The sequence below is a fragment of the Pan troglodytes genome, chromosome 23 (assembly GCF_028858775.2).
Source record: "Pan troglodytes isolate AG18354 chromosome 23, NHGRI_mPanTro3-v2.0_pri, whole genome shotgun sequence".
NCBI lineage: Eukaryota > Metazoa > Chordata > Mammalia > Primates > Hominidae > Pan > Pan troglodytes.
The window spans coordinates 33963970-33990639 of record NC_086016.1 but is presented as its reverse complement, the minus strand read 5'-3'; the positions used below and the strand labels follow the sequence as shown (position 1 = coordinate 33990639).

The 26670-nt window shown below is 45.6% G+C and overlaps 1 protein-coding gene across 41 annotated transcripts in view; it reads right to left on the bottom strand.

Moving 5' to 3' along the window:
- Window positions 1–26670, bottom strand: part of DEPDC5 (DEP domain containing 5, GATOR1 subcomplex subunit) — a 155279-nt gene that overhangs the window by 33775 nt on the left and 94834 nt on the right. For 24 of the 41 annotated variants that reach the window (XR_010156139.1, XR_010156140.1, XR_010156141.1 and 21 more), the window contains 4 exons: window positions 17689–17797; window positions 4503–4657; window positions 1919–1996; window positions 838–970 (listed from right to left, as the gene is read on the bottom strand). Coding sequence is in view for 31 of the 41 variants with exons in the window: in XM_054675703.2 (XP_054531678.1) it covers window positions 838–970; window positions 1919–1996; window positions 4503–4657; window positions 17689–17797 (475 nt within the window). In the remaining 10 variants the exon portion in view is untranslated. Of the gene's footprint in view, window positions 1–837; window positions 971–1918; window positions 1997–4502; window positions 4658–13806; window positions 13873–17688; window positions 17798–26670 lie in introns of all 41 variants that reach the window. The other 17 variants (XR_010156137.1, XR_010156138.1, XR_010156136.1 and 14 more) reach the window with 1 other exon arrangement.

Genomic DNA, 26670 nt, shown 5'->3' with positions numbered 1-26670 from the left:
GAGAGTGTATACGGCAAAGGCTATGCAAAACAGCACATCAAGACCCTCAGAGTGAGAACTGAGAATCATAGGCTTTTTCAAATCAGTTATCGATTTTAACATTTCCATGATGACAACTCAGCTGGTAAGGAAACAGTACTGACTTCCAGTTGGGGCCTCCGTATAGACAGGATGGCATGAACTGGCTCAGTCAACTGGCCGTTTCCCATTTCCTTGTTGTTCCAGTTCTGCCATATTCCAGAGTTCCAGTTCTGAGCAGTGTAATTAAATCCAGCAAGCATGGTGCTAAGTGCCTACCAGGTGCCAAGCAACATGCCTGGCACTGGTGATACAGAAATGGAAAATAAGAGGTGATCCTGCTCTCAAGGAGCTGGTTGAGGCAGGAGACAAATGAGAGAAAGATCTTCATTCTGTTGTGCTAAGAGCTCTGACAGAGTAAGTACAAGGTGACAGAAGGCCCCTGGGTCAGAGCCTTGAATCCAGCATTGAGTCTTGAATAAGCATGCATTGACCAGGGGAAACTGGCAGCTTGAGGTCAGAGGGAGGGCATTCCCCCAAAAATCATAGAGATTTTTCTGAGGTTTATAAATGCACAGATTCTGTCCAAAACATTTCAGTTCAGATAATAAATTCTGCACGGTTTTTAAGTCAAGATACAGTGTATTTCAAAGCAAGACTTGTTCTTTCATCAATTCCAGAAAGGCCTCCCACTTATTAAAAAAAATCCTCACCCCAACCTGCAGATCTCATTACTGGAAAGGGTGATGGCTTCTAAGGCAGGCCCTGATTTTTCGGGACCTAAGCAAACAGCTCTATGGGCCCCTCTTGCTGTCTCACCTGCATGATGTCAATGGCCATCGCCTGTGTCTGGATCCCCTCCACGTGGTTCACCAGCCAGTGCACCACCTCCGCGCTGATGAAGCAGTACGGTGAGAGGCCCTTCTGTTCAGAGAGCAGCTGGACTCCTGTCCTGGGTTCCAACACGGTGAGCGGGGAGCAGGGGATGTGTGTGCCCCATGGCAACAAGTGGAAGGAAAGATGAAAAAGAAGGGACTCCCACTAGAGCATTTAATACCATAAAGCAATGTCCCTATGCTATTCCTAGACTCAGAGAAACACCCATGAGAGGACAAAAGAAACTGTTACCGGGGGCCTGGCGTGGTCGCTCACGCCTGTAATCCCAGCACTTTGGGAGGCTGAGGCGGGTGGATTACCTGAGGTCAGGAGTTTGAGACCAGCCTGACCAACATGGCGAAACCCCGTCTCTACTAAAAATACAAAAATCAGCTGGGCGTGGTGGCGGATGCCTGTAATCCCAGCTAGTCAGGAGGCTGAGGTGGGAGAAGCACTTGAACCTGGGAGGTGAAGGTTGCAGTGAGCCGAGATCGCGCCACTGTCCTCCAGCCTGGGCAACAGAGTGAGACTCTGTCTCAAAAAAAAAAAAAAAAAAAAAAAGAAGAAGTTGTTACGGGGGAAAAGGAGAAGGGGGAGAGAGAGGGAAAGATGGGAACTCACATTCAGAGAATACCTATACTTGTCAGGCATTATACTAGGTACCTCACATAATTATTTCATTTAATCTTTACATCAACTCTGTGGCTTAACTACTTTTTTAAAAAATCCCTTTTAAAAAAATCCCATCTTGAGGCGGAGGTTGGGTGAGCCAAGATGGCGACACCGCACTCTAGCCTGGGTGACAGAGTGAGACTCTGCCTCAAAAAAAAAACAAAAAACAAAAAACAATTCCATCTTACAAACAAGGAAACAGAGGCTCAGAGAGGTCAAGTGACTTGCCCAAGCTCTCAAAACTGGTGAGAAGTACAGTCATGTACGAATGTACCAAACCACGCTGCCTAAACATGGCTGTGGCACAGGCTTCTGGGAACCTTCCAACCCTACACTGTGGTGAGCCACTTACGAGGGGTGCTTCATGGCTTCCAGGATCTCTGTCAGGGTGGAGGATGAGGTCAAGGAGCTTGCCACCAGCTGCTGAGAGCTGTAACACAAGGTGTCAGGTCAGCAAAGCAAGATGGCACGTATGCAGTCAAGAGCACGAATATTAGGAACAGTCTCCACTTCCTATGGAGCCAGAAACCAGGACAATGTTGACACTAAAGGCATTTTAGTAAATTCCAAACAGCTATATCAGGGGGTTATCTCATAGGGGGTTTCCTATTTTAAAATGTACACATTTAGGGCCGGGTTTGGTGGCTCACGTCTGTAATCCCAGCACTTTGGGAAGCTGAGGCAGGTGGATTATTTGAGGTCAGGAGGTCAAGACCAGCCTGGCCAACATAGTGAAATCCCGTCTCTACTAAAAATACAAAAATTAGCCAGGCATGGTGACGTGCACCTGTTGTCCCAGCTACTTGGGAGGCTGAGACAAGAGAATCGCTTGAAACTGGGAGATGGAGGGTGCAGTGAGCTGAGGTCGTGCCACTCACTGCACTCCAGCCTAGGCAACAGAGCGAGACTGTCTCAAATAAATAAATAAAATAAAATAAAATAAAAAATGTCCACATTTAGAATTCAAAGTACTTTTGTGTCCAAACTTGCCCTTAGTAAGCATCTCTCCTTTTAATAATATTCCTCAGGCCCAAGGCCCAACCACTTCCAAGAAACCCCCTGGACTGCTCTGGGTTTGCCCCAAGAGCCTTTCACAGGTAGCTTCATTGAATCCTGACCAGAGTACTAGGTAACACCCTAAGAGCATGGGGAATGGAATCCCAGTATCATCACCAACCTGCTACATAGCTTTTCTTGGCCTCAGCTCCCCCATGTGAAAAATGGGGTTAATGCTGTTCCTGTCTTTGAGGGCTGATGTGAGGCGAATGTTTATACGATGCTGAGCACATGTACAGGGCTGACACACAGGAAGCCCAAAGTGGTAAACAATACTAAAATAATTAACACCAACCCTTTGAAACTGACTAAAGGAACTGCTGAAGGTCAAAGAGCCAGGAAGTACCAGGATGTGGATCTGAATCCAGGTCAGTCTCTCTCCAAAGCCCTTTCCACCACCTGCTGCCCACATTCTTGCTCAAAGGTGTGATGGTCCCTTAAAACGTGCTTAATACTCAGCAGCTGAGTGGCCACCCACTATACCAAACTGGGCCAGCTGTGGGGCTTATCCAGAAGCTCCTCAAGTTCTTTGAACTTCTCCCTTTCCTCAGTCCCAGACTACTCTTCATGACTATTCAGAGGGTCCAGAAATCACTGGAAGTATTTCAGAATTTCAGGGTTAGAAAAAGTTTTCAAACCCTTGAAATGAACTTCCTTCTAATGCCTGAGTCTCTGCTGAGACCACGCGTCTGGGCAAGAGGCTGTCCTATCTGTGTGAACATCTTCAATGGCAAAGAACTTGGCTCCTCTAAGTGCAGCCCATTTCCATGCAGCAGGACCCACTGCTAGTAAGTTCTTCATCATGAAATAGAATCTGTTCTCTGTATTTTTCAGTCATTGGTCCTGATTCTACCTGCCATGTCATTTTTGGTCTTTTCACCTCCAGCCTAAATATCCCCGATTCCTCATTTCTTCTGAAAGCAGAAGAAAACCTCCTGTTCTACCCTTGTAAGCAATGAGGAAGCAGATTTTTTCTATGCATTGGGCAGCCTCTCCAATCTCCTCCACACCTACAGCCAAAAAGCCAGGTAGGCTTAATGGGTATAAGGGCATGAGCGAAGGCAGGGAGCAGAGAAGTTCAGACCTGCTCCTGCTTCTGAAATGACCATCACCTCTACTGGCCAGAATGAACAGGCTGCAGTAGATGAGACACAGATTAAACCAGCACAGAATTTATGACATAAGGGAAATGGAGTGACTCCTGACAGAGGCCAGCCAGGTGAGCAGCCCCAGAGAACTTTCTGCTCTCAGGGACAGGGGTATAAAAGTTAAGTCTCTTAGATGATTTTGCCAAGGACTGCTTCGTCAATACAGTGAGACAATAAGAAAAGACTGGGGCATAATTGCTATAAAGCAAACACAGCTGGGAAGAAAATAAAACACTTTCTCAGAATTGACAACAGTAGTAAAAGCTGGTGCACTTGCTCGAGCAAATGAAGTACACACAGCTTCCTTTTCCTCCGGATACTAAGGAATAGAAGAAGAACAGTCATGTTTGGCCACAATTAGTGATTCATCCACTGTTTGTTCTTTTCCTTACTGACAGCATGCTATGACGTGCAAGACATCGTGCCACAGGCACCACAGTGAACAAGACAGACTGGACAGAGCCCCCTTCCAGAAGCCCTGTACTCCTGTGTGGTGCTTGACACTTTCCTACGTCTCTGTGGGAACCTCTTAGCTATCCCGTGAGGATGGCAGGAAACAGATCATTAGTCCCATCATACAGATGTGGTTAAGGACTAACTTGCCCAGGGTCGCATGTGACTTGTGGCAGAGTCAGAACTCGGCCCAGAGCTTTGGACTTCAGCCTCTGCAGCCTTTGAGATCAGACTGTCCCCACTCCCCAGGAACACGAGTTTGGCCACTCTGAATCTCACCTGCTGTCACTGGAGTTTGTGGAGGAGTAGCCCTGTTCTCCTATGTTCTGGGAGTTCCCAAAGGTCTGGCTGTTGCCTCTGTCCATGGATTGGCCTGTGCATACGCCCAAACTGGTGCCGTCCAACATAGGAGTGGCTGTTTGGTCCACAGATACCTGCAGGAGATTTAAAAATGAATACTTGAATCCAAAAATAACTGACAGGAAAACACAGTAAATAAGCTGTACTGGCTTATTCACTCAGTAAGCATTCACAAAAAATAAACAAAAATTAATGCAATCCTTCCCATTCTGCTCATTCCCACTTCCCCTTGGTCCCTAGTGGCAGAGCTAAAGTTGTCTAGAGACTCTACCCAGTCTTGTGTGCACTGCCTTCTATCAGAGCAGCTGGGAACTCCCACTCTCTAACCAGGGCAGACGAGAGGCCACTCTTCACAGTAAATCCCCAGGACCAAAGAAATCGCTTCAGCACCTGCCTCAAACCACACGATTTACACTAAAGAAAAATCTCCATAGAAAGAGTGGAGAAGTCAGAATCACTCCTTATGAGGACAGCAGGACTGAAAGACCACATTTAGAGACAAATAGGTGAACATCACAATGTACATCTTCTGCCTACCGTGATCACCCTTTCCCACCCAAAACCTCCTTTCTTCTACCTTTCAGTTGCTCAGGTTCAACTCTCAGAGCCATCTGATAGCTCTCTTCTCCAGCTTTGCATCTAAAGACAGGCCTAGTCCCACGGCCTGCCCTCTGCAGATTCACATGCATCTCTAAATCATGCCTGTACTTCCTCTGGCCAGGGAGGGCTGTAACATTCTTCTAACTAGCCCCTGATTGCAGCCTCTCCCTCAAAAACCCTCCCTGTGAGCCAGCTCCATTTGCATCGTCTGTCAAGAACAGTTCCAATCCCATCATTCTGTTACTCTGAAAACTTTCAAGTCTCCCCATGAACCACCACACTGAAAACCGACTCACAGGACATCACGGGTCCTGCACAACATTGGCTTGACCTGAGATCTCACCACACTGCCTACCATTCACCCATGTGTATGTGTTCAGCCAAATGACACCGTGTGTGTATAAATCCTGTCTATGTGCCCCATATCGCCCTGGGGTGCTCTTCTCCACAACTAGTGGCTAAAAACCTATCAGTCTTTTTTTTTTTTTTTTTTTTTTTTAAAAGACAGACTCTTGCTCTGCCGCCCAGGCTGGAGTGCAGTGGCGCAATCTCGACTCACTGCAACCTCTGCCTCCTGGGTTCAAGCGATTCTCCTGCCTCAGACTCTCGAGTAGCAGGGATTACAGGTGGGAGCCACCACACCTGGCTAATCCCATCAGTCTTTAGGGCCATTTTAAACGCTGCTCCCTTAGCAAACTGTTCCGATTCAGTCCGCCCGAGGCCTCAAGGAGATCCATCTCCCTCTCTACTCTGGACCTCTATGAGCTTCTGGTAGCTGCCAAGCTGTGCCTCATGTAATGGTGCTGCATCTTTTTTTTTTTTTTCCAGAGACAGGGTTGCCCTCTTTTGCTCAGGCTGGAGTGCAATGGTGCCATCACATCTCACTGTAACCTCAAACTCTTGGGCTCAAGCAATCCTCCTGTCTCAGCCTTCCAAGTAACTGGGACTACAGGCATGCACCACCATACCTGACTCTTTTTTGTGTGTAGAGACAGAGTCTAGCTATGTTGCCTCGGCTGATCTCAAACTCCTGGGTTCAACTGATCCTTCCACCTCAGCCTCCCAAAGTGCTGGGATTACAGCCTGTAATGTTGTTATATCACCTTTAAGGGTCCTGGAGGCAGGATTATAACCTGTTCACCTGGAAGCCCAGCAGCATGCATCAAAGATTATACCCACAGCAAGTATATGAAGAGAATGACTAAGTCTTTTAGAGCAATTCTGGAAAAGTGTAAGGCTCTTAGAACCTCCTAACTTGAGGTTTTTAGGTACTTCCAGAAGGGATCTTTCTATCAGATATTTTGTTAGCAAAAATTGCTTTCTAAAACAAAGCTTCTCAGCTGGGTGCGGTGGCTCACGCCTGTAATCTCGGGACTTTGGGAGGCAAAGGCGAGTGGATCACTTGAGTCCCGGAGTTCGAGGCCAGCCTAGGCAACACAGTGAAACCCCATTTCTACAAAAAATGCAAAAATTAGCCAGGCGTGGTGGCACACGCCTGTAGTCCCAGCTACTTGGGAGAATGAAGTGAGAAGACTGCTTCACCCGGGAAGCAGAGGTTGCTGTGAGCTGGGATCCTGCCACTGCACTCCAGCCTGGGTGACAGAGAGAGACCCTGTCTCAAAAAAATAAATAAATAAAATGAAGAAAATAAAACAAGGCTTCTCAGTCTCAGCAGTATTGCCCTCTGGGGTCAGATAACTGTTTGCTGTGGGGGCCTGTCCTGTGCATTGTTGGATGTTCAGAAGCATCCCTGGCTTCTACCCACTTGATGCCAGTAATACTATCAGCCCCAACCCCCAATTATGACAAATAAAAATGTCTCCAGATATTACCAAATGTCCCTTGGGGGGTAAAGTTCCTCCTGGTTCTCATAGAACCATTTTGCTGTTCTATAGCAGGCTCAGTGATTTGTTAAAAAAATAACAATAATAAAAAAAAGGACCACACAGGTTTTGCTGGCACCATAAACACACAGAGAAATGCAGCAAGAGACAGCTTGCAATTACCAATTACCACCTGCCTCTAACCAGTAAGGTTTACCATGCTGTAAATTTAAATGAGACCATGCCGTAAATTTAAACGAGAATAAGCTAACTAAAGGGGACTAGAACCAGCTCTTATGCATATAAGAGTGTCTCTTAGGCATTGCCTTCTGGGCCCCTGTAGTGGGGTTCTCTCATGTACTATAACAAGAATTGCTCTACTAGCCTAACCTGAAGGCCATTACCAGAAATGCACATTAGTCCTGCAGTCCTACTTTGTTGGGAGCGGGGGTAGGGGGTGGTTAAAGAGTTGTCCTCTGGATCAGGAATTGGGAAACATTTTTTGCAAGAGACCAGATAGTAAATATTTCAGGCTTTGTGGGCCATATGGTCTCTGTCACAACTACTCAACTTTGAGTAAGAAAGTGAGAAAGCAGCCATAGGCAATATGTAAATGAATGGGTGTGGCTCTATTACAATAAAACTTTATTTACAAAAGCAGATGGTAGACCAGATCTGCCCCATAGTTTCCTGACCTCTGCTCTATCTATGTATCACACAATGTGTATCTTTTAAGAGGCTGCACAGAAAAGGCATTTTGTTTAGATCCTAATACCAGGAAAAGGTATGCTTCTCCCAAGGAATCTGGTTCTCTTTATTTTATAACCACTATGAGTCTTCGAACAGAGGTTTCCCACTTTTCTTTGGCTACCAGGAGGTTCAGAGCTGAATTTGGCACAAAATTCTATCTACTTTACAAGGCCTTATATTACATCCTGTCTTATTTTTTTTCTTTACCTGAATTTCCCCCATCTAGTCATGTTTTTATTTTAGGGGTTGCATTTACTTCCACGATCCACATGAAATAACTTTTTGGAATAAGATCAGTGGTGAACAAAGATAAATGGCAGGTAGGATGGAGAGAATGGCAGATGTCGCACGTAGATGCCTGGCAAAGAGCCAAGTAAAGGGAGATGCCTTTCATCTTAAGAATCTTATGAACCTTGTCCAAAAAAAGGACTCCATTGAACATATGTAGATACTCCCCCCTCCGCTTTAGAGTGGGCTAGACTTAGTGATGTGCCTCCAAAAAATGGAGTATAAAAAAGGAAAAAATAGTAACTTCATAGTAGAGATGGCTAACAAATATGACATTAACCAAGTGATGAAGGAGTGATGAAGATTATCGTCGCCAGTGATGTTGTGTGGATCTCAGGTACCTACTGATGTGATGTGATGAGAAGGGCACTTCCCCTCTGGGGTATTCTTTTTGAGTATCTGTAACTCCAGTCTAACCATGAAAAAAAACCTCGGACAAACCCAGATTTGGGGACATTCTATGGGACACCTGGCCAGGACTTCTCAAGGCTGTGAAGGTCATTTTAAAAAGTAAGGAAAGGGCTGGGCGTGGTGGCTCACACCTGTAATCGCAGCACTTTGGGAGGCCGAGGTGGGCGGATCACAAGGTCAGGAGATGGAGACCATCCTGGCCAACATGGTGAAACCCTGTCTCTACTAAAAATACAAAGATTAGCTGGGCCTGGCAGTGTGTGCCTGTAATCCCAGCTACTTGGGAGGCTGAGGCAGGAGAATCGCTTGAACTCGGGAGGCGGAGGTTGCAGTGAGCCGAGATTGCGCCACTGCATTCCAGCCTGGCGACAGAGCGAGACTGTCTCAAAAAAGAAAGAAAAATGTAAGGAAAGCCTGAGAAACAGTCACAGATTAGAAGAGACTGGGAAGCCAGGCAATGTGGTACCCAAGATTGGATCCTAGAATAGAAAGAAGACATTAATTGAAAAAAATGGCAAAATCCAAGTCCGGCGTTTGATTAAAAAAAAACCAAACCTCTCAGCAGCAGCACCAATCCCCAATTTCCCCCCACTTTCTGGCACTCCCAAGCTACAGGAGAAAGTAAGGGAGGGAACCCTGTTAGAGATGCCTCTGAGATTAGCACCACCCACCACAGGCACCCCCCACGGGTCTTCTACCTTCCACCTCGTGGGCTTGTCACAGCCCCACTTTCTCATGCTGGTGGGTCATCAGCTACAAGGAAACAGCTGGATCTGCCAGCCCAGCTCTCCACTGTGCCTGGAGGCTGGTAGAGATGACACTCTCCTTTGTCTTACCCGGAGACAAATGGGCTAAGTGGGCTCCTGCTTTCCAGTCACTCAGCTCCTGCCACGCAGACAGAGGCATTGCAAAGGGATCCACAACAGAATCCCATATGGCTTGCAGAGAGGGAAAGCTTGGGAATAACTTGCAGACCCACAGCTCAGATGTTCTCCAAGGTTAAGATTAGGGAAGGGGAATATTATCCCAAATTAAAACCTTCTCTCTGCCCTCATGAAGCTTGCCATCTAGCGGTGAGCAAAGACAGGCATTAATATTCATAAAGGATTTTATTCATCCCTGTTATTTCCCACAACACTTGGCACAGCCCTACACCCAGGAGGTGCTTGGAATTTGCTATCTCAATTGATATGAATTTTGTCACAGAGGCAGCCTCCTTCCTCTATGTGTCCATCCTAACCCCTCGCTCCAAATGGTTATATATATATGTTTTGTTTTGTTTTGTTTTGTTTTGAGACAGGTCTTGCTCTGTCGCCCAGGCTGGAGTGCAGTAGCACAATCATGGTCACTGTCCCCACCTCAACCTCCCCAGACTCAAGCACTCCTCCCTCTTCAGTCTCTCAAATAACTGAGACCGCAGGCATGCACCACGACACCCAGCTAATTTATTTTTATTTTTTGTAAAGACAAGGTCTCACTGTGTTGCCCAGGCTGATTTCAAACTCCTGGACTAATAGGGATCTTCCTGCCTCCACCTCTCAAAGTGCTGGGATTACATGCGTGGGCTGCTGCGCCTGGCGTTACTTATATTTTTACATCTTACATCATTCCAAAAAAGGTGAGGCTACTAATAAACAGACATACAATAAGATAAAAAAAATACGGCTGGGTGCGGTGGCTTACGCCTGTAATCCCAGCACTTTGGGAGGCCGAGGCGGGTAGATCACCTGAGGTCAGGAGTTCGAGACCAGCGTGGCCAACATGGCAAAACCCCGTCTCTACTAAAACTACAAAATTAGGCCAAGCGCGATGGCTCACTTCTGTAATCCCAGCACTTTGGGAGGCCAAGGCGGGTGGATCACTTGAGGTCAGGAGTTGGAGACCAGCCTGGCCAGCATGGTGAAACCCCATCTCTACTAAAAATACAAAAAAAAAATCTGGCTGTGGTGGCAGATGCCTGTAGTCCTAGCTACCTGGGAGGCTGAGGCAGAAGAATCACTTGAACCCAGGAGGCGGAGGTTACAGTGGGCTGAGATCGCACCACTGCATTTGAGCCTGGGCAACAGAGCAAGACTCCATCTCAAAAAAAAGTGAGATCCCAGTACTTTGGCCTCCCAAAGTGCTGGGATTATAGGCTTGAGCCACCACGCATGACTGAGAAATGGATATTATTTCTAATCCTCAGAACAACCCTACAAAGAAATTATTTTTTATTTCCTTTTACAAATGAAGAAATACACACAGTAAATAAATATATATATATATATATATTTTAATGAAGAAACAGGTTCAGAAGGTTAATTCATGTGCCTAACACAGCTCCCTAACATTGCACAGAGGTCAAGATTTGAAAGCAGCCATCTGGGCCAGGTGTGGTGGTGGCTCCTGCCTGTAATCCCAGCACTTTGGGAGGCTGAGGCAGGTGGATCACCTGAGGTTAGGAGTTCGAGAGCAGCCTAACATGGTGAAACCCCATTTCTACTAAAAATACAAAAAATTAGCTGGGCATGGTGGTGCGTGCCTGTAATCCCAACTACTAGGGAGGCTGGGGCAGGACAATCACTTGAACCCAGGAGGCAGAGGTTGCAGTGAGCAGAGACTGCACCATTGCACTCCAGCCTGGGCAACAAGAATGAAATTCCATCTCAAAAAAAAAAAAAAAAAAAAAAAAAGAAAGCATCCAACTGACTCCATTGGCCTCCCTCCTCCATTCTATGCTGCACATCAGAAAATACACAAAGCAAGTTTTATGTTGTGTATTTTACCACAGTAAATAATAAATAAACATAAAGTACAATTTAATTTTGTGTATGTATAATGAGCTCTTACTACTTCTGATATAATTTTTTTTTGTTTTTTTTCAGATGGAGTCTCACTCTGTTGCCCAGGCTGGAGTGCAGTGGCACAATCTCGGCTCACTGCAACCTCTGCTTCCTAGGTTCAAGCAATTCTCCTCCCTCACCCTCTCAAGTAACTGGGACTACAGGCGCACGCCACAAGCCCGGTCTAATTTTTGTATTTTTATTAGAGATGGGGTTTCACCATATTGACCAGGTTGGTCTCGAACTCCTGACCTCAAGTGATCTGTCTGCCTTGGCCTCCTAATATAATTTTTTTATGTATATATTTAAAAAAAATTACAGACAGGGTTTTACGATATTGTCCAGGCTGGTCTTATTCTCCTGGGCTCAAGTGATCTTCCCACCTCACTTCCTGCCTTTTCAACAAAACACCTGGTGGGTAATATAATCCTTATTTGTGTGCCTCTCCTGAGTCTAAAACTTTCCATAACAGTCTCCTATAAGAATGTAAAAGGTGGCCAGGCACAATGGCTCACGCCTGTAATCCTAGCACTTTCAGAGGCCAAGGTGGGCGTTATCACCTGAGGTCAGGAGTTCAAGACCAGCCTGGCCAACATGGCGAAACCCCTTCTCTACTAATAATACAAAAGTTAGCCGGGCGTTGTGGTGCACACCTGTAATCCTAGCTACTGGGGAGGCTGAGGCAAGAGAAATGCTTGAACCTTCGAGGTGGAGGTGGCAGTGAGCTGACACTGAACCACTGCACTCCAGCCTGGGCAGCTAGAGTGAAACTCTGTCTCAAAACAAAAACAAAAAACCACAAAGTAAAAGGTTAATGGCCAGACACAGTGGCTCATGCCTGTAATCCCAGTGCTTTGGGAGGCCAAGGCAGGAGAATCACTTGACACCAGGCGTTGACCAGCCTGGGCAACATAGCAAGACCCTACCTCTAAAAAAATAAAAAATTAGCTGTGTATGGTGGTTCATACCTATACTCCCAGCTACTTGGGACGCTGAGGCTGGACTCCAGCCTGGACAACCGAGTAAGATACTACCTCTAAAAAAAAGAAAGTAAAAGGTGAAAAGGATCAACCAATGTTTGTTTTAAACCAAAAACACAGTGTGCTACCCACACTCAGATTTTAGAGATGCTTAGATTAGGACTCAAAGGTCCTGACAGGGATTTGCCTATGGTTACACAGCTGACTGGGAAGGGCAGGTGGGGATATCCGAAGACCTACACAGAAAGGCATGGTACCTCTGACCTGTTCCAATGTTAACTAAACCCTTACCCTCCCAGTGCAGTGGGCAGAATGATGTAAGAGCTCAGTCACTCACTAGCTATATGCCCATTAACCAGCTAACAACTTTTTCTTTTCTCATTTTAAAAAATTATATTTTGTTATTATTATTTTTTTTGAGATGGACTCTGGCTCTGTCGCCAGGCTGGAGTGCAGTGGTGCAATTTTGGCTCACTGCAACCTCTGCCTCCTGGGTTCAAGCGATTCTTCTGCCTCAGCCTCCTGAGTAGCTGGGATTACCAGCATGTGCCACCATGCCCGACTACTTTTTGTAATTTTAGTAGAGATGGGGTTTTGCCATGTTGGCCCAGCTGGTCTCAAACTCCTGACCTCAAGTGATCCTCCTGTCTTGGCCTCCCAAAGTGCTAGGATTACAGGCATGAGCCACTGTGCCTGGCCTCGTCCAAATCTTTTATTTTTATTTTTATTTATTTATTTATTTATTGAGATGGAGTTTCGCTCTTGTTGCCCAGGCTGGAGTGCAATGGCACGATCTCGGCTCACTGCAACCTCCACCTCCCAGGTTCAAGCAATTCTCCTGCCTCAGCCTCCCGAGTAGCTGGGATTACAGGCATGCACCACCACGCCCAGCTAATTTTTTGTATTTTTAGTAGAGATGGGGTTTCTCCATGTTGAGGCTGGTCTCGAACTCCTGACCTCAGGTGATCTGCCCGCCTCGGCCTCCCAAAGTGCTGGGATTACAGGCGTGAGCCACCGCACCTGGCTCATCCAAATCTTTTAACTGACAAATAATTTAAGTGAAATCCAGAAGCTAGGGGAGCTACACCTTTGGCCTATGCATAAGCACATGCCTATTAATAAATATTTGCTGTGTTTTTTCACCACTTCCTGCCACACTGTTATAAATTTATCTGGTTGTATTGGGAGGGGAAAAAAATAAGTGTTCAGCCCTTAACTAAGCGTATTTCATGTTGCTCTTAAAACCTAAAAGTGAAGATGCTGCAAAGTGGCAAAGAATCAGTGACAACTATGTGAAACAGACAGTGATGAGAAACACTTGAGTCATCACTGGTACAATCATATGTTCTTCTACATTAACCTCTTCCATCCCCCCCTTCACCGCCACAAACAACATGGAAGGGAATGTACAATTCTGAGACCAAATTCAAGTTCAACTGCCCCCCAAACTTAGTTGCAGCCCAATTCCATGTGTTCAGAGCCTAACAGAAGGCCAGCTCATGGCGTCTGCCAGTGGGACAGGCATGCGAAGCCCTGGAGTTGGACTAACCTGAGGGTAGAAGGCGGACGATGCTGTGCGTGGGCTGCGGACAAACTCCATAAAGAAGGCCCCGTCCTGAAGTCAGAGGAGGAGGAAGCAGCAGCAGCAGTTGCAAGGAAGCGAAGAAACGGAATGTGTACCAGTGGTTAACCATCAGGGGAAGGAGACAGGTATAAAAAACAAAAAATAAAAATAAAAACAAGGAGGGAAGGAGAGAAACAAGGACGTATGAAGAGGATAGGGAAAATTAAAAAAAAAAAAGAGAGAGAGAGAGAGAGAGCGCCACCCAGAAAGACAGTATCCAAATGCAAAGCATTAGCAGAAACTCACACCTTCCTGGGCAGAATATCCCATCTGTGTGGGAGAAAGCACCCAGGTTGGAAGGTGTGTCCAAGCTCTCTCAGGTCTCATCAGAGTGTGGCTTGGATGCTCTCACCCTCCCACATAGCTCTGAAATTCCTTCAGACCTATGCCAAGGAAGATGAAAAGGCCGCAGAGCAGCTTGGTGGGGCTGCAGGGTAAGGGCTTTGGTGGCAACATCCTGGCCTCCCACCTGGCTGGGTGACCAGTCGCCCTCTTGGAGAGAAACATTGAGCCAGGAGGTTTTTTCTGCCTGTTACTAAACATGGCAGCCAGATGGGAGGAGAGGATTCAAGGCAGGGTAAGTTCTTGCTTAGTTTTTTTTAGCAAACAGGGGATACAGAAGCAGCCATACCTTCTCCTCCACTGGTTGTGTAACAAAATCATCAGCAAGCTAAGACATATATAATGTCAGATACACAAGCACTCACATTGTGAGGGGCTTTCTAAAGCTGTCATTCCCTCCCTACCCTACCCTAGTGGAATTCAAGCAGCCATGTCTGGGAAACAAAAATGACACGGAGGACTTTTTCAATGACCCCTCCTTCCATCATTCTTAAGTGGTACCCTCTTTCCTTTCGGAATCTTTTTACTTTTTATGTCTGGTTATCACAGAAATTCAGGAATGGCACTTGACACATCTCAAGTTCTCTGCTTTTCTGGAACTTTTCCTCAATTCCAAAGGTAGAATAACTGAAATATTTGGGTGCCCATTTTATTGATACTGCTGCCACTTCCTGTAAGTGACTGCAAACTCCAATACGAAACCTTGGAAACTTGTGGCTGCGGAGATGCTGATGCAGGTACCCCCAACGCATTCTAACATGAAGTGTTCCTTGGGGAAACAGTTGGGCATTTCTGAGCATGTCAGCAGGGCTCTTTGCTTTGGCCATCTCATAGCATTTTGTTTCCCCTGACTATTCAGGAGTTTACTTCCAGCCCTACTGATGGGTCATGCATGTGGATTTTAGTGTTCACCTGGACGATCAGGAGAGGGTTCTAAACAGCAATCTAATATATTTGCGACTATAATTTCTCTGCTTTTCAGTCATGTCCTCAGCACTGTTTCTGACCCTCAAAGATGGCAATGAGTAGAGGCAAAACCTGGTGGACAGCACACAGGGTAATTTGTATCTCATTGTTCCACTGTGTCCCTTCTAACTGCCAGAACATATAGAAGCAGAGGTGCTGATGGTGTTGAGGTTTATGTACATGTGAAGGAGTTCAGGTGAAAAGACTCATGGTCAGCAGATCATTCCTTACACACAGACTGTCCTTGGTACCTAATGCCACTCCCTAGAGCAGCAGTTGGTAAACTACAGCTTGCAGGCCAAATCTGGCCAGCCCTCTGATTTTTTTACAGCCAGTGAGCTAAGAATGGTTTTTACGGCTGCGCATGGTGGCTCACGCCTGTAATCCCAGCACTTTGGGAGGCTGAGGTGGGTGGATCACTTGAGGTCAGGGGTTTGGGACCAACCTGACCAACACGGTGAAACCCTGTCTCTACTAAAAATAAAAAAAAATTAGCTGGCCATGGTGGTGCACACCTGTAATCCCAGCTACTGGGGAGGCTGAGGCAGGAGAATTGCTTGAACCCAGGAGGCTGAGGTTGCAGTTGCAGTGAGCCAAGACTGTGCCACTGCACTTCAGCCTGGGTGACAGAGCAAGACTGTCTCAAAAAAAAAAAAAAAAAAAAGCCGGGCGCAGTGGCTCACGCCTGTAATCCCAACACTTTGGGAGACAGAGGCAGGCGGATCACAAGGTAAGGAGATCAAGACCATCCTGGTTAACACAGTGAAACCTTGTTTCTACTAAAAAATACAAAAAATTAGCTGGGCGTGGTGGCGGGCGCCTGTAGTCCCAGCTACTTGGGAGGCTGAGGCAGGAGAATGGCGTGAACCCAGGAGGCAAAGCTTGCAGTGAGCCGAGATCGCGCCACTGCACTCCAGCCTGGGCAACAGAGTGAGACTCCGTCTCAAAAAAAAAAAAACAAAAAAAAAAAAACCAAAGGAATGGTTTTTACAACTTTAAATAGTTATGGAAATACTATACTTACACAATAGCTTTGCTTTGCCTCTTGGCCACAAAGTCTAAAATATGTATTTAGGTTTGCCAACGTTTGGTTTACAAGTTGCCCACGGCCTTGGCTGATACTTCTTCTCAGATTTTTATCCCTCTACCCATGTAGTGTAATTACAGTATTTATGCTAAGGAATTAATCAGTGGTGTGGTCAAATGATTATTGCAAGCATATTCACTGCAACATTGTAACTGTGGTATACTGTAGAATAATTTTTAAAGTTTATAGAAAAATACCAAAAATCATTTAAAAATCACCATCTACAATTTTAACCAAAAGAAGTTATAAATTAAGGCATATTCATATGATAAAATGATATATAGCTATTTTTTTCTTTGGGGTTGCTTAGGGGAAAAAAAACGAAAGAAAAAAGTATATAATTATTTTTAAAAATCATGCTTTTGTAAAACATTTAATGACATGAGAAATTTTCATGATATGGAGGTAAAATAAACACAGATATATCATTTGACCACAATTTTGAAAAATAACATATATGTATTGAATCTCCTTCATCTCCCAGTGATAGGGACAAGAGAGAGGTAAGTACAGTCAGCTTGTCCTATCACAACAGAATGATCTGAATCTGAATTTCCCAGAAGGAGCTGACAGAGCCAAGTCTATTGGTCTTAAAAGACCCATGGAGTTTTTGGCTTCTTTATTGTACTTGTTCCTGATAGAGGCCTAAAGTCTCAGGTTTTCTGTATTTTCCCCCCACCCCAGGATACTCCCATTTGACTGTATTTCTCAGCAGTCTGAGAAAACTGATGGGAATTTCATTATCAAAGAAGAGCGAGCTCTGGTGGAAGCTACTTCAGTAGCTTTCTATTCCCCTCTGGGAAAGCTAAAGATGAGGGTGAAGGAAAACCAGACGGCCAAATACAAAGCTCAGGCCAGATCTTGGGCATTGAACCAAAGAGGTTTAGCTTAACTGTTGTATTTTATTTTTTTGAGGCAGGGTCTCACTGCGTCACCCAGGCTGGAGCGCAGTCGTGTGATCATGGCTCACTTCAACCTCAACCTCCTGGGCTCTAGGGATCCCCTCACCTCAGCCTTCTGAGTAGCTGAGACTACAGGTACACACCACCACATCTAGCTAATTTTATTTTTAATTTTTTTAAGAAATGGTGTCTCCTTATGTTGCGTATGCTGGTCTCAAACTCCTGGGCTCAACTGATCCTCCAGCCTCGGCCTCCCAAAGTGCTGGGATTACAAGCATGACTGACTGTTTTATATCCGGATTTAACTAGAAGTTAGCTTCCTTACAACTGTGAATAAGAAAGTCCCTATATAAAAGTAGTAACAGTAATAGAACCTTTAAAGGGTTCAGGGTAGAATTCATCCAAAGCCTCAGCACATGCAATCCTGGATCTGAAGGGCGATCTGTTTTACCCTCCACACTGAGTCTCTGAGAGCACACGACAGCTCCCTGCTACCGCGGCTTCCTTTACCTTTCGTGGGCTGTCCATGTAGGTGGGAGTCATGGCAACGCTGCCGCTCTCGGCTGACTGGGCGGAGCTCTTCCCACCATGCACAGCTGCCTGCTGTTCTCCCAGGCACCTGAAAGGAGGAAAAGCACATGACAGCAGCTTGCTCAGAGCTCCCTGGTGAAGCATCCATGTCGGCCAAGATGCAGACAGCTCTGTTGCTGTCATCTTTGAAACACACACTTCTGCCTTGTTTCCCTTTCCAGACCTTCATGATACCCTTAATTTCATTCATTGTGCTGAACAATCACCAGTCCTGCACAGTAAATCAGAAAATAGCCCAACTTTAAAAGCATTCTGGCAGCATCTGGTGCTTATATATGACCTTAAAAAGGGGACCGACATGGTTTGAGTGACTGTCTGTGAACACCATTTTTAAAATTCTTGTAAAAATACTTTTTTCTCAATTTTTATTTAATATACCAGCAAAAGCACATTCTGAATGTTAAGACTGTGTGGTGGCTCATGCCTGTAAACCCCGCACTTTGGTAAGCCAAGGTGGGCGGATCACCTGAGGTCAGGGGTTTGAGACCAGCCTGGTCAACATGGTGAAACCCCATCTCTACTAAAAATACAAAAAATTAGCCCGGTGTGGCAGTGCACGCCTACAGTCGCAGCTACTCGGGAGGCTAAGGCACGAGAATCACTTGAACCCAGGAGGCAGAGGTCGCAGTGAGCTGAGATGGTGCCACTGCACTCTAGCCTGTGCGACAAAAAACAAACAAACAAACAAAGAAACAAAAAACTGCATTAACATGCAGCATAAAACAGGAGATGTGTTAATTCTCTATACATTTTGAAGGGATTTATAGGTTAATCTTTCAAATGTACATAGCTACATCACCCTCCAAACCAAACTAACAGACATTATCTCATAACGCAAGACAAATACAGTATCCTTACGACATCTCACCCCATCTCGGTTCTGATGTACATGAATGAATATTTTCATGTTTATTTTCCTAATTTTTTTCTGTTCTAAAATTAACTACACTTTATTTTAGATTAAATTATGTTGCTTTAATATATCACTGTTTTATTGTTAGGTTTCAGAAGGCTCACACTGAAGTCTTAAGTGCTTCATTATTACTATAATATATATTACTTCTTGTGATGGACAGTGCGAGGCAGGTCCCAGCCCCCTCCACCATGGCCTTGTTGTTGTCCCAGCACTGAGAGGGCTGTCTAGGAGGCTCTGCCTCAGTTGTTAGCCCCTTCAGGGACAGCCCCAGCTGCATGGGCTGCCATAGGCAATGAAGTGTGTGTGTGTGTGTGTGTGTGTGTGTGTGTGTGTGGCTGTCTAGGAGGCTCTGTCTCAGTTGTTAGCCCCTTCAGGGACAGCCCCAGCTGCATGGGCTGCCATAGGCAATGAAGTGTGTGTGTGTGTGTGTCATAGGCAATGAAGTGTGTGTGTGTGTGTGTGTGTGTTGGCCCAACTCAGCACATCTCTGAGGGCTGTTCCAGTGGGATCTCCTGAGGCTGTCACTGGGTCTGGGCTGTAGTCCAGCTTCTCTTGGCACCCACTCCGGTTTCTTCCCCATCTCTCCCACAGGTGTTGTGCCCAAGGGCTCTCCTTAATAAGCATCCTATATGCTACACCCCATCTCAGTCCGCTTCCCTGAGAACCCAATTTGCAACACTTTTCTTATCTTAAATTCTGACACTTTTGTTACTCAATGAGAAGTAATCACATACCAGGGATGCAAAAATCTGTTTCCATAGTAACCTGTTGCACTCTCCCTTAAATTTTTTTTTTTTTACATTCTGAAAAAATACAAACATATACAAAAGTAAAGAGGACAATATAATGAACCCCTACATATCCCTTACCAAAATTATATCATTAGAGCCATTCCGGTTTCATCCATACACCCTGCCTACCCACATGAAATATTTTGAAGTTGGCCAGGCGCAGTGGCTCACGCCTGTAATCGCAGCACTTTGGGAGGCCGAGGCGGGCGGATCACGAGGTCAAGAGATCGAGACCATCCTGGCTAACACAGTGAAACCCCGTCTCTACTAAAAATACAAAAAAATTAGCCGGGCGTTGTGGCGGGCGCCTGTAGTCCCAACTACTTGGGAGGCTGAGGCAGGAGAATGGCGTGAACCTGGGAAGCGGCACTTGCAATGAGCCGATATCGCGCCACTGCACTCCAGCCTGGGCGACAGAGCGAGACTCCGTCTCAAAAAAAAAAAAAAGAAATATTTTGAAGCAAAACTCACACATTGTTTCATCCTTAAACATTTCAGTATCTCTAAAAGATAACAATTTTTCTAATGTCAAATATTTCCTCAATTGTCTCAAAAAAATTTTTTTAGCTGGGCACAGTGGCTCACACCTGTTATCCCAGGACTTTGGGAGGCCAAGGTGGGTGGATCACGAGGTCAGAAGATTGAGACCATCCTGGCCAACATGGTGAAACTCTGTCTCTACTAAAAATACAAAAATTAGCCAGGCATGGTGGCGCACGTCTGTAGTCCCAGCTACTCAGGAGGCTGAGGCAGGAGAATCGCTTGAACCTGGGAGGCAGAGGTTGCAGTGAGCCGAGATTGTGCCACAGCACTGCAGCCTGGGTGACACAACAAGACTCTGTCTTAAAAAAAAAAAAAAAAAAAAAAAAAAAACCAGCAAGACTCAATTAAGTCCTTACATTATCATACATTATATCTCTTAAGTCCTTTTTAAGGTATAAGCTCCTCTTCATCTCTCCTTATCCTTGCAATTTATTTGTTAAAGAAAGTAGCTCTTTAGCCCTGTAAACTTACACAGTCTGGATGTGCTGATTACATCCCTTTATTATATAACATGTTCTTCTGTGCCCTGTACTTCCTGAGAAGCAGAAGTTACATCAAGGGATTTGGGCAGATTTTGGTCAAATTTTGGGCCACTATTCTTCCTAAGTGGTACCGTGCACTTCTGCCTGGAGGCCCAGAATGGCTGCCTCTCTCTTATGATGTGAGCTGCCACTGACAATCTTTGCTAGATCCATTCATTCATCAGAGACTATACACAGTGACAGTCCATCATTCCTTCTGTATTTATTAGCTGGGATATTTTAAAAAGAGAAACTTCCCCACACCAATTACTTGGATGCTCTAAGGTGTAATTCACAGGACAAAAAACTAGGTGCTAGATTATTTTCCTTGTCCACTGACACCACAGTCTCTCTTTCTATCACAATGCAGTGTGTTTTCCTCCAAGCCTCATCCACAAATGCATGCTGTGAGATTCTTGCATCCCCAGTGACCACTTGGATTTGTCATCTGATGCACACGACAGTCCACATGTACTGAGTCACCTGCTATATGCTGATGCACTGACTAGGAGTCAGGGATTCTGAGAAGAAGACTGACCCTGTCCTTGCCCTTAGAAGCTCTTCTTCTAATGGCTCAGGAAGAGGGGACTGCCACAAAACCACAAGGTACAATGCATATGTGTATACATGAGAACATACATGAGGGCATGCTCAGGTATGTTCAGCCAGGAGGGGGTCACTAGCCACACCTCCATGGAGGTAGTGACACATATGCACCGGGTGGGCCTTAAAGGGTGGGCAGGAGGAAGACACAGCCTACACAGAAGCAGGAAGGGTAAAAGCACGCAGACGCCCTTCACGTGCCTCTGCAGGCAGATGGCACACTGTGGCTCATTGCTGGCATGCTTTCCCCAGAAAGGCCTGAGTAAGACACACATACTAGAGCCACCTTGGACAGAACACGAATGTCCATCTGCTTTGGTGGGGTCTCTCTCTCTCTGCCCTGACTTGGCTGGCATCCTCATCTAATAGGAACAGAAAAGCCCACTGGCCAGCACCTGCTGCCCAGACTGGTCCCACTGCTATTAATCAGCACAAAGCTAAGATTCCAGGGTTTCTGTCTTTCACAAGAGCCCGACTAAATGTATATGCCTACAGATAAAGATGGGAAGAAAACTGGAAGAAATATACACAGTTAAGATGGTGGGACTACAGGTGAAATTCTGTAAGTGCTTTCATGCTGCTGTATGTTGTTTTGCATAATAAATAAAACGGAATCTGGGGCAGTGAAAGAAAAAGAAAAACACATAAATAAAAAATTCTGTGCAAGCAAATGTTATACAAATGTTATATAAATGTCTGGTTCCCTCTACTCTACCTCTATTCAGAAAATGTAGCACGTCTCCCGGGAGCAGTCATCCGTGGCAAGGAGGAAGTCTTGGGTCTCTTTGTCCTGCCTCCTGCCTTGGGGTTGGCTGAGAATCTCACCCTTCACACTGGGGGTACCACTACCCCCAAGATATGCTTCTTCAGTGTGAGCAGAAACAGGCTCCTTGGTGCATACTAAACAATGACTCACTGACAAAATAAGATCCCTTCACCTCACCCCCAGCTTGACACCCCTCCCAGCAACATATGTTCCTTGTTCTCTTTTCCAGTGGGAAAAGTCTGTGATTAGTTACAGGGAGAAATTGCCACACAGAGTCCTGGCATCTTCCTTTGGTCTGATAAAGATATGTTCAAAAGAAGACCCAGTGCCCTCAGTAACAAACCCAACCTATCCCAGTTATCTTTCTCTCATCTGTCCCCTCACCGTAGGCACCCTGCCGTGTTCTTCATCCCTTCCTTTCCATCTCATCATCACCCTCCATCCAGCTTCAGCTGCCTCTTGCCTGGACTAGCGGGAGCCTCCTGATAGGACTCTGCCTCCTGGCCCCCGCCCACCAAGCCTTCCCACACAGGGAGCTCATCTCCAAAAAAACCACTTCTGCCAAAGACACCAACTGGCTATTTCATGATATTAAGGAATTGTTGTAATTTTAAAGGTAAATTATAATACCATGGTTTTGTTTTTTTAAAAAAGAGTACTTGTCTTTCCGAGGTACATTCTGAAATATTACAGATGAAGGGAAATGACATCAGGAATTTGATTTAAAAAAATAAAAGAAGCCAGGCTCGGTGGCTCACGCCTATAATCCCAATACTTTGGGAGGCCGAGGCAGGTGGATCACCTGAGGTCGGGAGTTCAAGATCAGCCTGACCACCACGGAGAAAACCCATCTCTACTAAAGATACAAAATTAGCCAGGGTGGTGGCGCATGCCTGTAATCCCAGCTACTCGGGAGGCTGAGACAGGAGAATCACTTGAACCCAGAAGATGGAGGCTGCGGTGAGCCAAGATCGTGCCATTGCACTCCAGCCTAGGCAACAAGAGCGGAACTCCATCTCAAAAAAAAAAAAAAAGTAATAAATAAATAAATAAAAGGAAAACATAAGTTGGATAGAAATGAAATAAGGTCAGCCATGAGATGATTCTCACTGAAGCTGCGTGATGATGGGTAAGCAGGAATTTATTATACCAGTCTATTATTCGTATCCCTTTGAAATTTTCTAATAAAATTTTTATTTTCATTTTTTATTGAGATAGGGTCTTGCTGTCGCCCAGACTGGAGTGCAGTGGCGCAACTGAGGCTAATTACAGCCTAGCCTCAACCTCCCAGGCTCAAGCAATCCTCCCACCTCGGCATTCACCACCACTCTAGGCTAATTTTTTGTAGAGATGGGGTCTCACTATGTTACCTACCCTGATCTTGAACTCCTGGGCTCAAGTAACCCTGACCTCTCAGTCTCCCAGCGTGCTGGGATTACAGGCGTGAGCCACCACGCCTGGCCTGTAATAGAATTTTTAAAACTTTCAAAGGATTCCTCTTGCCATGAGAATGTGTAAGGACAGCCTAGCATCCAAATTCCCACACTGTCTTTCCAATTCCATGTCCCCACCATACCTCACACTTGCTTGTTCGATGTTACTTCTGGAAAGCCTAATGTGTGCAGGTTCCTGCGGGCATGACAGACCCTCATACCATACAGTCAAGGTCTAGCCTCCCCTAACATGCTCACCTCACATCTCTACAGGGAGACCCTCAGCATCCCCCAACCCATCATTCAATAAATATCCATTACACACCTACTATGTGCCAGGCATGGCACACAGCCTCTGGCCTCAGAGCACACAGTCAAGTCAGGGAGAAGTCAACTGACAACTGGCTCCCAGCAGAATACTGGTAAGTGCTCTGATGGACGTAGGCCCAGGATGCTGGCAAGCACAGGGAGGAACCTGATCTAGCTGTGAGGTGGAGAGGGGCAGGGAAGGCAGCCAAAGGCAATGTTTTCTCTTCCTCAAGTCTCACCCACCCCCATGTAAACGCTTTGCTTCCTACAATGCCAGTTTGAATCCCACCTCCCATGACACCACACTCTTCCTGCCTTCCCAACCAAGTGTGGTCCCAACAGTGTCTTATCAACTGTTACACTTACTGTTTATAAAGAGGCCACATACCCAAAGGCCTAGAAAAGCCAGCCAGGTAGCATGACTGAGTGTGTGAGACAAGTTTAAGACCAGAGTGTGAAACCAAGGCATATGCCCCTTCTGAAGTGCCAGCTCACTGTGGCTGGGTGCAGATGTGGACCCTGTGTAAATCCAGTAAAACTGGATTTTTTTTTTTTTTTTTTTTTTTTTTTTGAGACGGAGTCTCGCTCTGTAACCAAGCTGGAGTGCAGTGGCGCGATCTCGGCTCACTGCAACCTCCGCCTCCCAGGTTCAAGCAATTCTCCTGCCTCAGCCTCCCGCGTAGCTGGGACTACAGGTACGTGCCACCACGCCAGCTAATTTTTGTATTTTTAGTAGAAATGAGGTTTCGCCATGTTGGCCAGGATGGTCTCAATCTCTTGACCTTGTGTTCCACCCGCCTCAGCCTCCCAAAGTGCTGAGATTACAGGCATGAGCCACTGCGCCCGGCCTCAAGCAAAACTGGGTTTTATATATTAACTATAATTTTTTTTTGAGATAGGGTCTCACTATATTGCCCAGGCAGGCTGGTCTCGAACTCCTGAGCTCAAGCGATCTGCCCAACTTGGCCTCTCAAAGTGCTAGGATTACAGGCATGGGCCACTGCACCTGGCCAACTCTGCATTACAATAGTCCTCACTTATCTGAGGGGTATATGTTCCAAGATCCCCAGTGGATGTCTGAAACCTAGGATAGTACCAAGCCCTGTATGTACTATGTTTTTTTCCTATAAATACATACTTATGCTGAAGTTTCATTTATAAATTAGGCATGGTAACAGATTATCAACAATAACTAATAATAAATGAACAATTATACCATATACTGTAAGAAAAGTTACGTGAATGTGGACTCTTTCTCTTTCTCAAAATATCTTATTGCACTGTACTCGTCTATTTTTGGACCACAGTTGACCTTGGGTAACTGAAATTGAGCATTGAGAGTACTACAGTATATTATCCACAATATATTGTTTTACATATTATATAACATCATGTATCATGTCATATATATAATGTATATTATATTTTTAATATAAAAATTCATATACAATCTATACAATCCAGATATTTATATGGAATCTTCAAATTTAAAACCCGGCTCAAATTTTGTTGTTGTTGTTGTTGAGACAGAGTCTCACTCTATCACCCAGGCTGGAGTTTAGTGGCACAATCTCGGCTCACTGCAACCTCCGCCTCCTGAGTTCAAGCTATTCTCGTGTCTCAGCCTCCAAAGTAGCTGTGATTACAGGCATGCAACACCATGCCCAGTGATATGGTTTGGCTGTGTCCCTACCCAAATCTCATCTCAAATTGTAGTTCCCGTAATCCCCATGTGTCTTGGGAGGGACCCAGTGGGAGGTAACTGAATAATGGGGGCAGTTTCCTCCAAGCTATTCTTGTGATAGTGAGTGAGTTCTCATGAGATCTGATGGTTTTATTTTATTTACTTATTATTTTTTTTTAGATGGAGTCTTGCTCTGTCACCCAGGCTGGAGTGCAGTGGTGCAATTTTAGCTCATTGCAACCTCCGCCTCCCAGGTTCCAGCAATACTCCTGCCTCAGCCTCTTGAGTCACTGGGATTACAGGTGTGCGCCACCATGCCCGGCTAATTTTTGTATTATTAGTAGAGATGGGATTTCACCATGTTGGCTAGGCTGGTCTTTAACTCCTGGTCTCAGGTGATTCACCCACCTAGGCCTCCCAAAGTGCTGGGAATTACAGGTGTGAGCCACTACGCCCACCAAGATCTGATGATTTTACAAGGGGCTTCCCTTCCCCTCCACTCTGCACTTCTCCTTGCTGCTGCCACGTGAAGAAGCATGTGTTTGCTTCCCCTTCCACCATGATTTTAAGTTTCCTGAGGCCTCCCCAGCCATGCTGAACTGTGAGTCAATTAAACCTCTTTCCTTTATAAATTACCCAGTCTCCGGTATGTCTTTATTAGTAGCATAAGAATGGACTAATACAGTAAATTTGTACTGGGGAGTGAGGCACTGCTGTAAAGATACCCGAAAATGTGGAAGCGACTTTGGAATTGGGTAACGGGCAAAGGTTGGAACAGTCTGGGGGTGCTCAGAAGAAGACAGGAAAATGTGGGAAAGTTTGGAACTTCCCAGCGACTTGGAGGGCTCAAAAGACAGGAAGATGTGGGAAAGTTTGGCACTTCCTAGAGACTTGTTGAATGGCTTTGACCAAAATGCTGATAGTGATATGGACAATGAAGTCTAGGCTGAAGTGGTCTCAGATGGAGATGGGCAACTTGTTGGGAACTGGAGTAAAGGTCTCTCTTGCTATGCAAAGAGACTGGTGGCATTTTGCCCCGCCCTAGAGATCTATGAAGCTCTGAACTTGAGAAGATGATTTAGGGTATCTGGCAGAAGAAATTTCTAAGTAGCAAAGTGTTCAAGAGGAAGCAGAGCATAAAAGTTTGGAAACTTGGCAGCCTGATGATGTGACAGAAAAGAAAAACCCATTTTCTGGGAGGAAATTCAAGCCTACTGCAGAAATTTGCGTAAGTAAGGAGAAGCTTAATGTTAATCACCAAGACAATGGGGAAAATGTCTCCAGGGCATGTCAGAGACCTTCATGCAGCCCCTCCCACTACAGGGCTGGAGGCCC